General features: G+C 42.2%; 1 protein-coding gene across 2 annotated transcripts in view; it reads right to left on the bottom strand.

Moving 5' to 3' along the window:
- Window positions 1-15849, bottom strand: part of IHH (Indian hedgehog signaling molecule) — a 159551-nt gene that overhangs the window by 25947 nt on the left and 117755 nt on the right. The window contains exon 4 of one of the 2 annotated variants that reach the window (XM_082260104.1): window positions 9493-10022. The exons of the other annotated variant lie outside the window; for it this stretch is intronic. Within the exon in view, the coding sequence (XP_082116230.1) occupies window positions 9797-10022 (226 nt within the window). The 3' untranslated portion in view covers window positions 9493-9796. Of the gene's footprint in view, window positions 1-9492; window positions 10023-15849 lie in introns of those variants that run through there. 2 annotated transcript variants of the gene reach the window in all.

The following is a 15849-nucleotide window of genomic DNA, read 5'->3' on the forward strand; positions in this document are numbered from 1 at the left end:
AGCCGCGCGGAAGTCGCGGTGCACGGGCGATGGCATTAGTCGCCCGAAGTCGGGTTTGGATCAGTGTGAACCGACACTAAGGGAAAAAAGTATTTGATCCCCTGCTGATTTTGTATATTTGCCCATTGACAAAGAAATGATCAGTCTATAATTTTATTGGTAGGTTTGTTTTACCAGTGAGAGACAGAATAACAACAAAAATATCCAGAAAAACGCATTTCAAAAAAGATATAAATTGATTTGCATTTTAATGAGTGAAATACGTATTTGATCCCCTATCAATCAGTAAGATTTCTGGCTCCCAGGTGTCTTCTATACACATAACGAGCTGAGATTAGGAGCACTCTCTTAGGCTCCGTTCACATCTAGGCGTTTTGGGGCGTTTTTGGGGCGTTTTTCTGCTCTAGGATCAGCTCTCAAAACGCCCAACAAGACAAATCCTATTCATTTCAATGGCCCCTGTTCACATCTGAGCGTTTTGACGCTGTATACAAAACGCCCAACGCTCAAAAAAGTACATGAGCTTCTTTTTGGGCAGATTACAGGCGTTTTCCATTGATCTCTATTCAATCTAAAAACGCCTGCACAAAAATCGCGGTAAAAATCGCGGTAAAATCGCGGTAAAAAACGCCGCAAAAATCGCGGTAAAAAACGCGCGAAAAACGCTACGCTCAGGTGTGAATGTAGCCTTAAAGGGAGTGCTCCTAATCTCAGCTTGTTACCTGTATAAAAGACACCTGTCCACAGAATCAATCAATCAATCAATTAGATTCCAATCTCTCTACCATGGCCAAGACCAAAGAGCTGTCCAAGGATGTCAGGGAAAAGATTGTAGACCTACACAAGGCTGGAATGGGCTACAACACCACCGCCAAGCAGCTTGGTGAGAGGGTGACAACAGTTGGTGCAATTATTCGCAAATAGAAGAAACACAAAATGACTGTCAGTCTCCCTCGGTCTGGGGCTCCATGCAGGATCTCACCTCGTGGAGTTTCAATGATTATGAGCACGATGAGGATTTCAGGCTCCTAGGTGTCTTCTATATAGGTTACGAGCTGAGATTAGGAGCACTCTCTTAAAGGGAGTGCTCCTAATCTCAGCTTGTTACCTGTATAAAATACACCTGTCCACAGAAGCAATCAATCAGATTCCAATCTCTCCACCATGGCCAAGACCAAAGAGCTATCCAAGGATGTCAGACAAGATTGTAGACCTACACAAGGCTGGAATGGGCTACAAGACCATCGCCAAGCAGCTTGGTGACAACAGTTGGTGCGATTATTCGCAAATAGAAGAAACACAAAATAACTGTCAATCTCCCTTGGTCTGGGGCTCTATGCAAGATCTCACCTCATTGAGTTTCAATGATCATGAGAACGGTGAGGAATCAGCCCAGAACTACACGGGAGAATCTGGTCAATGATCTCAAGGCAGCTGGGACCATAATCACCAAGAAAACAATTGGTAATACATTACGCCATTAAGGACTGAAATCCTGCAGCGTTGCAAGGTCCCCCTGCTCAAGAAAGCACATGTACAGGCCCATATGAAGTCTGCTAGAGAACATCTGAATGATTCAGAGGAGGACTGGGTGAAAGTGATGTGGGCAGAAGAGACCCAAATCGAGCTCTTTGGCATCAACTCAATTCTCTGTGTTTGGAGGAGGAGGAATGCTGCCTATGACCCCAACAACACCATCCTCACCCTGCCATCCGAGGTGGAAACATTATGCTTTGGGGGTGTTTTTCTGCTAAGGGGACAGGACAACTTCACTGCATCAAAAGGGACGATGGACGCGGCCATGTCCTGTCATATCTTGAGTGAGAACCTCCTTCTCTCAGCCAGGGCATTGAAAATGGATCATCTAAGGGTTATCCAGCATGCCAATGATGCAAAATACATGTCCAAGGCAACAAAGGAGTGGCTCAAGAAGAAGCACATTAAAGTCCTGGAGTGGCCTAGCCAGTCTCCAGACTTATTCCTATAGAAATTATGTGGAGGGAGCTGAAGGTTTGAGTTACCAAACATCAGCCTCGAAACCTTAATGACTTGGAGAGGATCCACAAAGAGGAGTGGGACAAAATCCCTCCTGTGCAAACCTGGTGGCCAACATCTGACCTCTGTGATTACCAACAAGAGTTTTGTCACCTAGTACTAAGTCACGTTTTGTGAACGGATCAAATACTTATTTCACTCATTAAAATGCAAATCAATTTTTTGAAATACGTTTTTATGGATATTTTTTTGGTTATTCTGTCTCTCACTGTTAAAATAAACCGACCATTAAAATTATAGACTGATCATTTCTTTGTCAGTGGGCAAACACAAAATCAGCAGGGGATCAAATACTTTTTCCCCTCACTGTAAGTGTGCACAGCCCTTTGCATTAGGGTGTGCACCCCAAAGCTCAAACATACACATCTTTCTCTGCAGATTCAGCTGCACGGGACAGTGAATGAATGGGAAATGCTCTGTGCTGAGCTGCTTCTTGTTCATTAACAAACTGAAGTATAGTAAACAGTTTACTATGCTTCAGTTATGATTGAAAACAGTGAGTGAGTGTGTTCATTTAGAAAAGTAGTGCCGTTAAATTACAGATTAATTAGCCCCTTACCCCTTTCTCCATCCTGGAAAATCCCCCGCAGCAGCCGGGGGGAGAGGAGGGAAGCCAGAAGCACTGCAGTGGTGTGGGGAGGGGGGGGGTGTAGCACTAGGGAAAGACTGGGCAGTAGGGGGAATCAGCAACGCACATAGTGATTAGGGTGTGCCCAGGCACACCTGAAACACCCCCTGCGCACACCTATGGCCTCACACCTGTTACCTTGAGTGGTCTGCATGCAAATGTAGTCTGCCTAGGAAAGCCCATTCCTCTGGACTACATTTTTTTTTGGATTGTTTTACACATGATAGTGAGCATTTCTGCGTAAAGCAAAAAGTCTAAAGCTCCACTCACATCTGAGCAATCTGGAAACATGTACAGACATGCGCATATCATCGTGCATTCTCGAAATGTGCAAAAATTACATGTGCAGCACTTGCAGTGCCATTAATTATATCCTCAGTGTCCTTTCACACCATAAGTTCACAGTCAGGACCCCTGCAGTGAACATTTCTCTAGGATCCAGCTGCCTGTACCATGTAGGACATATTTCATTACAGGTAAGTGATGTGACTTCAGCTGTATTGAATTCTCTTTTCTAGCTAAACCTCAGCTTTAAACTCCCACAGCACTTTGGGTTTGCTAAAGAGCAAGAAAGTAGGAAGAAGGAGGAGGGAGGAGTCACTGCGCTGACTCGTTTAGTCGTCTATGTAAATCTCAGCTTGTGCTACTCAGCTTTGTAAACAATAGAAGGTAAGGAGAAACTGGAAACCTGAAAAGAAGTTGAGAGCTCCATCTGCTGGCTACATATGAAAATGCAAAACACTTAAGGGGGTTCATATTTATCCTCTACTAAAATAAAATAAAATAATGTTTTTTATTAATTCTTTTTTTTTTTTTTTTTAGTTCTCACAAAAATAAATTAAATAATATATACAAAACCACCACATGTTCCCTTTAATGGTTGCAGTTATATTCTACAAGCTGCACACACAGGGAACATATCGCTTATCAATCATTTTCAGTGAATAACAAGGAAACATTGTTTTAGGGCTCGTTATTGCATGCACAACTGCTTCTTTCCTGCAACGTGTGTTAATGCACGAAACAGAAGTTACTGTGTATCGTTGCAGCGCCATCCATTTTGAAAGGCATCCCTTCACACTATAGCAGGGGTCTCCAAACTTTCTAAGCAAAGGGCCAGTATACGGTCCTTTAGACTGTGGGGGGGGGGGGGGGGTTGGGGACTGAGGCCAATGAGAGTTGAAGAAAATATCCTGGTGTCAGTGGGAGTAAACAGTGCCCCATTGTTGGTGTCAATGATAGGAATAGTGCCCCATCGTTGGTGTCATTAGGAGGAATATTACCCCTTCATTGGTTTCAGTGGAAGGACATATGTCCAATTGTTGGTGTCAGTGGGAGGAATAGTACCCCATCACTGGTGTCAGCAGGAAGAATTGCACCCTATCATTGGTGTCAGTGGAAGGAATAGTGCCCTATTGTTGATGTCATTAGGAGGAATATTGCCCCTTCATTGGTTTCAGTGGGAGGACATATGCCCAATTGTTGGTGTCAGCGGGAGGAATAATACCCAATCATTGGTGTCAGTGGGAAGAATTGCGCCCCATCATTGGTGTCAGTGAAAGGAATAGTGCCCCATCATTGATGTCATTAGGAGGAATTTTTCACCTTCTTTGGTTTCAGTGAGAGGACAAATGCCTAATTGTTGGTGTCAGTGGGAGGAATATACCCCAATCATTGGTGTCAGTGGGAAGAATTTCGCCCCATCATTGGTATCATTGGGAGGAATTATGCCCCTTCGTTGGTGTCAGTGGAAGGACATATCCTCAATTGGTAATGTCAGTGGGAGGAATAGTACCCCATCCTTGGTGTCAGTGGAAGAATTGTGTTCCATTGTTGGTGTCATTGAGAAGAATTGTGCCCCATAGTTGATGTCATTGGGAGGGATTGTCTCCCTTCATTGGTGTCAGTTGGAGGACATATGCCCAGCTGTTGGTCTCAGTGGGAGAAATAGTACCCCATCCTTGGTGTCAGTGGGAGGAATTGTGCTCCATTGTTGATGTCATTGGGAAGAATTGTGCCCCATAGTTGATATCATTGGGAGGAATTGTGCCCCATTGTTGGTGTCAGTGGGAGGACATATGCCCAATTGTTGGTGTAAATGGGAGGGCCAATGCCCAATTTTCGGTGTAAATGGATGGATAAGTGCACCAAGGGCCAGATAAAAGGAAGCAAAGGGTCACATCCAGCCCCCAGGACGCAGTTTGGAGACCACTGCACTTAGGCAACACATTGCATTGGCAGCCCATTCATTTCAAAGGGTTGTAATACAAGGCACATTAATGCACAACATAACGTGGGCTGATACACCACAAAGAAATAAATGGCCCCTTAACTCTACAGTGATGGAAAATTGTTGAAGTGTACTCGAGAACTCTGATGTCCGTGTTTTAACCAGCGCAAAAAGTCAACCCCAAACTGCTGCAATGAATCATACACCACCTTTTCTTTAGGATATCCGATTGGCAGCATCTCTGCAGTGGCTTCCCTGTGCTGCCCATCGGTCACATTATTATGGGGGTCTCATTGCCACTGTTGGAGTTTTAATCTTTTTTTTATTATTGAAGAAAATGCAGCTGGAGGAACGAGACTCCTCAAAAGACTAGAGTAAGAGATGGGAGCTGCAGCAGAAAGATCCTGCCACAAGGTTCCCTGAGAAATATATTAAAAAAAAGAATCACTGCTGGCATCTATCTGTATCTGAAAATTAGGTTTTAGGACTTAGGATGGCAAAACATGCTTTAGTTAATGATCACTTTCTCGTTTGAACGGTCTCTTCCGATAGGAATAATCAATCTATAGTTCAAATCACATTAGATTGATATGCCACACATAGGGAAGTGAATTTTAATCAATAGTTGAGATACAATCAATCAAGTTATCAGTAGCATCCCTGTTTCCACCATGCAATCTCATAAGCTGATCGATCGAGATAAAATCACATTCATGGACGAAGTATCTCGATGCTGCCGATCAATGCAAAACTATTGATACATTTCTACCCTGGCTGATCGACTCAGTTTGATCACATTTCATCAAAATTGAGTCTAAGGGACCATTCACACTTGTGCGAATTGTCATGCAACTTTGGACAAGTCGCAGCTCATTGTTTGCATGTCAACCGTTCAGATCGATGCAACTTAAAGTCGCAGCGATTTTGAAAAGGTGCCTGCTCTACTTTGGTGTGATCTGATGTGACTTTGGTCCAGAGAGTGTAAAGTCGGATCAAAGTCGCACCAAAAGTCGCATCAAACCAAATTTCCTGGTGCCGCTCAAGGCTCTACTGGGTCCTCTTGTGTAGCATTCGCTTGGAGTGCAGACAAGGACAGAGCTCGTCCCAGCTCTAGACACCTAATGGAAAAGGTCCTGGAAAGTTGCACATCTCTGCAAAACCTCGTAAGAAGGTATATGACAACCTCAGCCCCGGCCCCAACCAGGCCATGCCCCAACACATTTCACTCCACCTGTGGAGCTTAGTCATGGGGAGAGTTTAGTGGACGGAGTGAAATGCGTTGGGGGCGTGGTCTGGTTGGAGCCCAGGCTGAGGTTGTCATACACCTTATGGGGTTTAACCGAGATGTGGGACTTCCAGACCTTTTCCATTAAAGTCTCATCAAAGTCTGCTGATGTGAAAGGAGCCTAAAGGGAAGTTGTGGCTATTTGATTGGGAGTAGATTCGATCATTCTGATCTAATTGCATTTTGAACAATTTAAAAATAAAAACATCAAAGCATGTGTGGTCACCATTAGGCATAAAGAGAATCAGAGCAGATTTCCTATTACCCAGAGATGCAGCCCTGCCAGACTCATTTATAGGATTACTGTCACATCTCTAGGTGCTTTTTGTCTTGTGACAGATTTGCTTCCCTCCACTTAGACTAGGTCTGTCATTGACTTTAGGCTTACACACTGCTTGAAGCTGATTCTTTGCAAATATATAATGCCATCTCAGAATAAACAACTGGAAAAGTCAAGCCATAAACCCCTTTTAGTAGAATAAACAGGCCAGGTGGATAGTACATAATAGGAATGTAGCAGAATACTTGCTTTGGCATCCATTTCTATTTGAGACTCGCTGGCCCATGCTGATAGTCACATAGCAGTTCCACTCCCTATAATCCCCTCGCCTAGCTTTCGGCAAGAGGATGGAGATGAGAAGGAATCCAGCACATGGCTGCTCCCACCTCCCTATTCACCTACCGCACACAACCGATAAAGAGCAAGGAACTGCTATGTGATTACCAAATGCTCCGGGCACTAGCAACTGTCAGATACACACAGGAGGCATGCTAAAGTAGGTATGTTTCCGGTATATTCTCTGACTGGGGATGAGTAAAGCTAAAATTTTAGCAAAAAGTAATAGATTTGCACCAAATTTTGCCATCTTGACTGAATGCATTCAGGGTTAATGAGGAAGGTGAAGTCAAGGTGTATCTAAACCCAAAAACAAAATGGAAATCCTAAAATTGCAATTAAATAAATGTAAATTGAAGTTAATTAAATTAAGTGATTTGATTTAATTAACCTGTTCTGAACCACCCCACATACTTTTACTGCAGCATGGCGACCCAGCTGCGTGAAATCATGATTAAGTATGTGATTCGCGCCCACTGGTAGGGGGCACACATGCCCGCTGTCCCCGCGATGATCTGATTAGTTTCAGAACCAATCAATCTAGAGGTCCAGGCCAATCGATTCTGAAGAATGGCAAAACATGTAAACACAGGCACAGGAAATGATGCAATCTCCTATCCTGGAGCCCTTTTCGGTTCCAGCATGAGAGGAGAGAGCATCTAAAGTGAGTAAAAGCACTACACTGACACCACAACACACAGTTGGGCACATTTAACCCCTTGATTAACCCTTTCACTCCCTGTCACAGTGTACAGATATTTTACTGATTGGTGTCACTGGTGACGCTTGACAATTAATTATAATTATGTTATATATATTATATTTATAATTATATTATATTTATACAAACCCATATAATATTTTAATTATAATTTAATTATATCTATATAAATGATACATACATTTAACAAGAAAACAAAGTGATTTCAAGGGATTTATTTTTTTTTTAAATAAAAAACATGTTATACCTACCTATTCTGTGCAGTGGAACTGCACAGAGTGGCCCCGAAACTCTACTTCTCAGGTCCCCCACTGGCAGTCCTAGCTCCTCCTCTTCTTGGTGTGCCACCGTAGGAAGCCGCTTTCTATCGTGGCATATCTGTGGGCTCGATCCCAAGCTGCGCTGCCTGCATCTATAGACATAGGCAGCGTGGCTTGCCCTGCCTTCCCCTCACAGCATATGACTGACAGCATTGGGAACCAATGGCTTCTCGCCAAAGTCTGAGAGAGGAGGGAAAGAAGACAGAGCCACTACAGACAGGCACAGGACTGGGTCCAGTGAGGGCTCGAGTAAGTGGGTGGTGGGGGTGTTGTGAGGAGGTGATACTGATACCTAAACATTTTTTACCTTAATGCAGAGAGTTAAGATAAAAAAATGTTTAGGCTTTAGAACCACCTGCATTTCTTTTTTATTTTACACTTGAATGTAAATTGCAGCTAATTAAATTTAATTATTTCATTTAATTAAACACATTTTAACAATGTATTCATTAATTTAACACTTAAACCATGAATGCATTTTATTTTACAATTAAATATAAATTGCAGCTTACCAGTATTTAGATGTGGTGGTAGCATTAGTTTTCATTATTCAGTCTAAGTACAATTTCAGCAAGTATTGAAATTACCTGTTGATCCTGCCAGAAATTCAGTGTTCGTGTCACTTCCGGTGAGGCTGGGCTTTAAACATGTCTACCTTGGTTCACCTCCATTACATGCTGGATTGATGGAATTAGTAGTTTGTACAATAGAAATACACTGTTCTTTGTTCTTTCTTTGAAGCTCACAGGTAATGACAAGAACACAGAATTTCTGGCAGGATCAATAGGTATTCCCAGTATTTAACTCTTGGTGTGGCACTTCAACTATGGATGCCATACAGTGTGGATTTTAACCTAGACTGCCCCATGTACATTTATTGCAGTGGGGAGGCCTCTCTGGGTGAAATCACATACGTGTATGTGATTTCGCTCTTCCTGGTCTGGGGCACGTATGTGCGCCGCCGGCGACCAGCTCCTGCTGTGATCAGCACAGCGCACTTCCTATTCATTCACTGTCCCATGCTGCTAAGGCTGCAGAGAAAGGCATGTGTGTTTGAGCTTTGGGGTGCACACCCTAATGCAATCGGCTGCGCACACTTTTGGGTCAGGAAGTGTGTTTTTGGCAGAGTCATATGAAAATAAAGGAACAAAGCCTGAAAAAGAAAACTAATGTAGCTACCACATGTAAGGACTGGGAAGCTGCAATGCATTTTTGGTTTTGAGTTTAGATACCCTTTAAGGTGGTTTTTAAGCGTGCAATGAGCATTAAATGGCTCCAGAGATATATAGAAGCTCCTTTCACGGGACCCTCATTAGCCTCATTATTTTATGTTTTCTTTTTTTCCACGGAAAGAAAAAAAAAAGACAGTGCAAAGAAGTGCAAAAAAAAAACTGAAATTGACAATTCACAAACATTGATCAAATACACAAAAACAATACAAAGAACACTAGATGAAAGAAAAAGAAACCAAACTGCCCTAAATAGAACCAAAAGCACCCACTTAATAGGAAAACAAAGAATAGATATTTTTCAAGCAAATGTCACCAAGCAGCAAAATTTAGATTTTCAGCCTTGGTGAAATCTCACCAAAATCATTCCGCTCATCCCCACACCTGACCGGCCAAAACGCTAAAAAGGGGTTTATACCAAAATTTTACATCAATGTATGAAGTTTCATCACATTTTTAAATTTGATCAGTTATGCCGTCCTTCATTTAGTAATTACAATTTTTTTGTTCAAGGAAAAATTATTTTCCTTCAGATTGCTGTTTCTTCTTTTTCTTTTGTGTTCTTGTTTGGTTGGCTTTTGTCGCCGGTCGCTGCGCCCTGAGTAGGGAAGGTCCAGCTCCCCCCCCCCAGGTCTCTCTCTAATATCCCTTCTCTCCGACCGTGCCATACTGCCATTGTGTCTCTCCAGCCGTGTTCCTATTTTCCTCATTTTCAGTTTTCTTTCATCACTCTTCCTTTTCTTGTTTTCTTTTCTTCTTTCCGCAGAACCCTTTCTTGTCCATTTTTCCCTTCTTTTGGCCTTTTCTTTTCACATTTCTCCTCCTTTCCAGCCCCCTTTGCTTTCTTTTCTTTTTTATTGTTCTTTCGCTCTCCTTTTTTATTTTTCTTCTTTTGTTTCTTCCAGCTGGTGGAGCCCAGCTCTTCTCCACCGAAGGTCCTGAAATAGGAAGAACAAATGCATGTATTAAAAATTGGAAGCCTTAGAGCCCATGTACACCCGCTTTTCAATCTATCAAACTTTTTCTCCCTATACAAGTCAATGGTATTGCAAAAGCAGCTTGATGCAGCTTAGAAGAAGCTCTTCAAGGAGAATAAATCAAGCGCTTGTAAGCGCTCTTCATAATTAAGGTCCTCCAATCCCCTAATCAGTTTTGTTGCCCTTCTCTGGACTCTCTTCAGCTCCAACACATCCCTCCTGAGGACCGGCGACCAGAACTGGACAGAATACTCCAGATGCGGTCGGACCAGAGTTTTATAAAGTGGTAGGATTATAGTTTTATCTCTGGAATACATTGTCTTCCTTATGCATGCTAATATTGCCGGCTGTGGCAGCTGCAGCTTGACATAGCATGCTATTGCTAAGCCTATCTTCTACTAAGACCCCCAGACCTTTCCCCATTTTTGATTAACCCAGAGTCCCCCCCCCCGAAGTGTATTGTGCTTTTGGTTTTGATTTGGTGATGTCACTGCTGTCCTGCTCACTGTTCTCCTTGCTGGAGAGGAATCTGTACCTGAGGATCTGCAGTGCATGGATCTCCCTGCTTCTGTTATATTCCCCACCAAGGGATCTATGCTTTCTCCACTACTCTTGCTGTTTGATTATTCCCTACCAGTGATTACGTCAACAATCCTTAGGGATCAGCTCTGACATGAGAAAGCAAAACCCTGCCTCTACAAGATGGCTGCCTCCACACAAAGATATGGTTCAGAACAAGGTATGGTAAATCAGTAATGCGGGAAAGGTCAGCTGCAGGGAACCCACAGCCAATACAGGTGACTAGTGATTTGTCCTTTGCACACAGCTTCTAAAGTACTGATCCAGGATTCTAAACCTTTGTTTTATAGATGGCCCCATAGGGTGGTATGAATTCACCAAACTCAGCTCTCCTATTTGGGCGCAAGAAATGTGATCTGGAACACCCAAAACCAAGGTAACTGGTGGTAAAATTTCCCCCACAGAATGGACTATAGGTCGGTTTTCTCCAGACTGTGAACCCATAGGTCTCAATTGGCCCTTTTTTGAAAGCACTGTGCCAATTTTCGAATCAAATTCTTCTGTCCCTCTTCAATTGTCCCTCGTTTTGGTCTGATGTATAGCCCTTTATAAGAATACACTATTTACCTAAAAAAGTATTATATTATGTTAAACATTTGATCCAACCTCTAAATGATTGCATTTATTGTTTTAAAAACCAACATAAGGATAACGAGTAGTAAAAAAAAAAAAAAAACACTTGGGTGTTTAACTAATTTTTGTTTTCATACTATATTCTTCATGGTCTTTGTAACTGGGGGATGCGTTTGTCTACGCCCCTGATGATGCTGAAACCCTGTGGGAGTTGAAACTTACCCCACCGGGGCCTGATGGTGTTCTTTGACTTCCCCCAACTCAACCCAAAACAAGTCTTTCTATCATCTATAATCAGGGGTTAACAATCTTCCAAAACAAAGGGCCAGTTTGCTGTCCTTCAGACTTTAGGGATCCTAGACTTTGCCTAATAGAAGTAGAAAATGTCCTGTTGTCAGCGGATGTAACCATTGCCCCTTCAATGGTGTGTCAGTGGGAGGAATAGTGCCCCGTCATTGGTGTCAGTGGGAGGAATAGTGCCCCATCATTGGTAGCAGTGGGAAGAATAGTGCCCCATCAGTGGTATCAGTGGAAGAAATAGTGCCTCATCATTGGTAGCAGTGGGAGGAATAGTGCCCCATCATTGGTAGCAGTGGGAGGAATAGTGCCCCATCATTGGTAGCAGTGGGAGGAATAGTGCCCCATCTTTGATATAATGAGAGGAATATTTCCCCATCCTTGGTAGCAGTGGGAGGAATAGTTCCCCATCATTGGTATCAGTGGGAGGAATAGTGCCCCATCATTGGTATTAGTGGAAGGAATAGTGCCCCATCATTGGTATTAGTGGAAGGAATAGTGCCCCATCATTGGTATCAGTGGGAGGAATAGTGCCCCATCATTGGTAGCAGTGGGAGGAATAGTGCCTCATCATTGGTATCAGTGGGAGGAATAGTGACTTGTATCAGAAGAAGGAATAGTGCCCCACAGTTGGTGTCAGTGGGACGAAGAGTCCCTCATTGCTGGTGTCAGAGGGAGGTATCATTGTTATTAGTTGAAGGAATAGTGCCCAAAGGGCTGGATAGAGGTAAGCAAAAGGCCACATCCAGCTCTTGCGCCGCAGTTTGGAGACCACTGATCTATATCATTAACAGTTATGGAGTGCATTAGCAAATTCACCTATGTTTTTTTACTAATACAACATTTAAAGTGTGTTTTTATCTAGCCAACATGCCAACCCACACTTGGCATATTTGTCAATTATCATCCTGAATGCCTCCAGATTCCCAAACTGTTAACTGGGGGATTTTAAAAAATTAACAAATTATGAGTGTGTCAAAGTAGACAGCTCAGAAATGCACTTTTTTTTTTTTTTTTTAATTCCTACAACAGTCATTGCATAGAAATATGCATTCTCTTCATAATATAAAGAATGTAACAAATGATTCAATAGGATGGATTTACTAAAGATATAGAGGGTGTTCATATCGTAGTAAGTAGGGTAAAATCCTCACTTCACTTCAAATACCCAATCATATGCAAGGGTTTTAAAAAAAAAAAAAAAAAAAGGATTTTTGGTAGTGCGTGATTGGCTGATTGTATTTAACACAGCTTCATCCTTTTTACAGTGCTCAGTCAGCATTCTGTTTGTCAAGTGGATATTTTCTATCACCAACCCCAATGACTGCAACATTTGTCATCTAATTTCCAAAAGAGTAAATTTTAATAGGTAAGAAAGAAAGTATTTTTTTAAGAGAAAAAAAGAAAACATTTTATAAAGAAAAAAAAAGTTGTTTTTTTTTTTTTTTTTTTTTTTTTAGAATGCAAGAACTTGGTGCTATACTCCAGATGCTATGCCAACCTTCAACTAGCAGGAAATGCTGGGGCTTGTAGTTTATCTTCAAAGTCTCCCAACACAGAAATCTATACACTTGATCAAGAGTGTCAAAGGCATGCAGGTCACCTAAAGTCTAGCTTGCCAGCCACCTGATCCCACAAACTGCACACTCCGGAGCTGGGAGATGGTGTGTGAGGTCAGTCATTCAGCAATCAAGCACTTTGACAAACAATGGCGACTCCCAGCGGATCCCAATAATGATTTTTAGCCAAGCCTAACTGTAACCAGCTGCAAGGTATAAATTAATTATAATATTATTGCATAAACAGGTATCAGCGGCTGTTTTCCTAAATAAGGTAATTTCCCAACTCATAGTTAACGTTTTACAGGCTTATTTAACTAAGTAAGACAAATCAGCCAATCAGAGGCTGAATGTGTAGAAGGATTTTAGATTGGCTGATGCAGCTTTGTGTACTTTGCACACTGTCATTGCTGTTTGCACTCCTGCACTGAAATTTTCTATGGGGAGACATAAGATATCAGTCGGTATTTATTTGTTGTAGGAAAATTCTGCAGATTTTTAGTATAGCCTTTTCTTTTAAACACAGAAAAAAATAAACGGGGGAAATATATATTTTGGTTATTTATTAATCGCATAAAGAAAGACGGACATTATTTATTATACTATTTATTAGAAAGGCAGATAATGAAAGAATATTAAGATAAGATAGGATAAGACAGATAAGAAGGAAAGAAACAAAGCTAGATAGATACTATAAATAATAAATAATTATTATTGCAAAATACAATGTTGCAACCGTACTTATAAAGAATTAGGGTAGATACATTGTTACCAATTCTGGAATAGGAAATATTCATCATCTGTTAATTTTCACCAAATATCCAAAGTAAATAAATATTTCAGCAATATCTCTCCTGTACAGTATATGAATTCCTCCAATCTATAAAGACGCTTCAATATTTTTATTCCATTTTTACACCAATTTTATGCTGTCCTATCCCTGGAGGAAATTCTTTATTTTCAGCAAAGGGAAAAACTGAGAAGTTACCTTTCTCAAGGTGTAATTTTCATATTTTTTTCTATAGAACTGTCTCAGCTTCTGTTTTATACCAGCTGCTAATCCATTTTTATACTCCATTTGAACATTGCAACTTTCCTGTCAAATTTAGTGAAAACTTGGAAAAATTTAGAGGAAAAGCAGGTCAGAATTGCTGAAATTGGGCCAGGTGGGGCTGAACAAGAAGCGACTATTTTGTTGACCTATAAATGGGCCCCTTAAAGCGCAGAAGCTGTGTACACATGAATACTCATCAGGCTGCAGTGTCATGAATACTGGCTCGGGTACAGAGACTCCTCGCTGACGCTAGGCAGACATCTTTGAACTCCATTTCCCATTTCCTCTTATTGGCTATTCCAATGTGGTGATGCAAAGAGCAGAGGTGATGTGCCTTGTCTAGTACACCATATTGCAGCAACCAATTGGCTTGCTGTATACTAGGGATCGACCATTTATCGTCAAAGCCGATATATTGGGGGCCGATCTGCACTTTCCCCGATATATCGGAATCTGCCCCTGAGGTTACCGATATTGCCGATATTTGGGGAACGTGCTTGTACCGGAGTGATTCCTGCAGCTAAAGGCATCATCCCGGTACCGGCGTTCATAGCCGACGGTTGGCTGTCTTGTAAAGACAACCGATGCGGCTGAGAAGCCGCTCAGCTGTCATTACAAGGAGTGAGAGGGGACGTCCCCCTCCCGCCACCTTCCGCAGCTCGCCCAGGTCTCCCGTGCCACCGGGAGACCCGGGTAACCAGCCTGCCGTCCACCGAAGACCCGATCAAAGCTGTATTCAGCTCTGAACGGGTCTCCATGCAAAAACCCGGAAGTGATGTCATGACATCACTTCCAGCTACTGGCGCCAGATAAAAAAAAATGACAGCATTCAAAACAGCCAAACTTGGTGTTTTGAATGCTTTTAAGTGCAGAGGAGGCGTTTGGGGCCCTTTAGACCCCCAGATTCCTCCACAACAGTACCTGTCAAGTAAAATAAAAAATTAATTTTTTTTTAAATGTACGAAAATATCGGCCTATATCAGTCGATACCGATACACGATGACCAAAATATCGGTATCGGCAATGAAAAAAACTATATTGGTCGATCCCTACTATATACCAGTGAAGGATGAATTGATCACTCTGTCTATAATCTGACTAGTTACTCTGGTCAATTTGACTTTTCTCCTAAAGCCCTATTTATTTTTAAAACAGCACAAGGGAAAGTACTTACATTCAATACAAAAGGTGTCCCTTGTGCTGGTGTCGGCCGTCTTGGTTGAAATCTTCCATCCTTTGCCCCTTCCTCCCCTACATACCTGCAGCAGTAATCTTTGAGTGCTAGATCGGTTAATACAGCTACTGGACCTGTTCTCTTAGTTGAATCTTCTGTCCTCTGCCCCCTCCCCTAAAGCCCCACAGTGGTAACCTTTGGGTGCTAGGTGGGTAATACAGCTGCTGGACCTGTCATAGGCACTTGTCAAGAGTGCCGACTATGCCCACACTTTCCTTTCTCACCTTCATTCAAAGATGTAATATAGCTTTTATCAATCAAAATCACTTTATAAATGGAGGAGGCGGACCTTTATTCGTCCCTCATTCATAGAGTGCTTTTCATTGGTGAAATCTATAGTACAGATCTATGAATGGAGGAGAGGGGCAGAAAGGCCAGGTATAGTCGGCACCCTTGACAAGTGCTTATGACTGGTCCAGCAGCTGCATTAAGCCAAGAAGGTTACCACTGTGTGGGTAAGGGGCAGAGGAGAGGCATAGGATAGAAAACTTT

The sequence above is a fragment of the Pelophylax lessonae genome, assembly GCF_965119305.1.
Source record: "Pelophylax lessonae genome assembly, chromosome: 6".
Classification (NCBI taxonomy): Eukaryota; Metazoa; Chordata; class Amphibia; order Anura; family Ranidae; genus Pelophylax; species Pelophylax lessonae.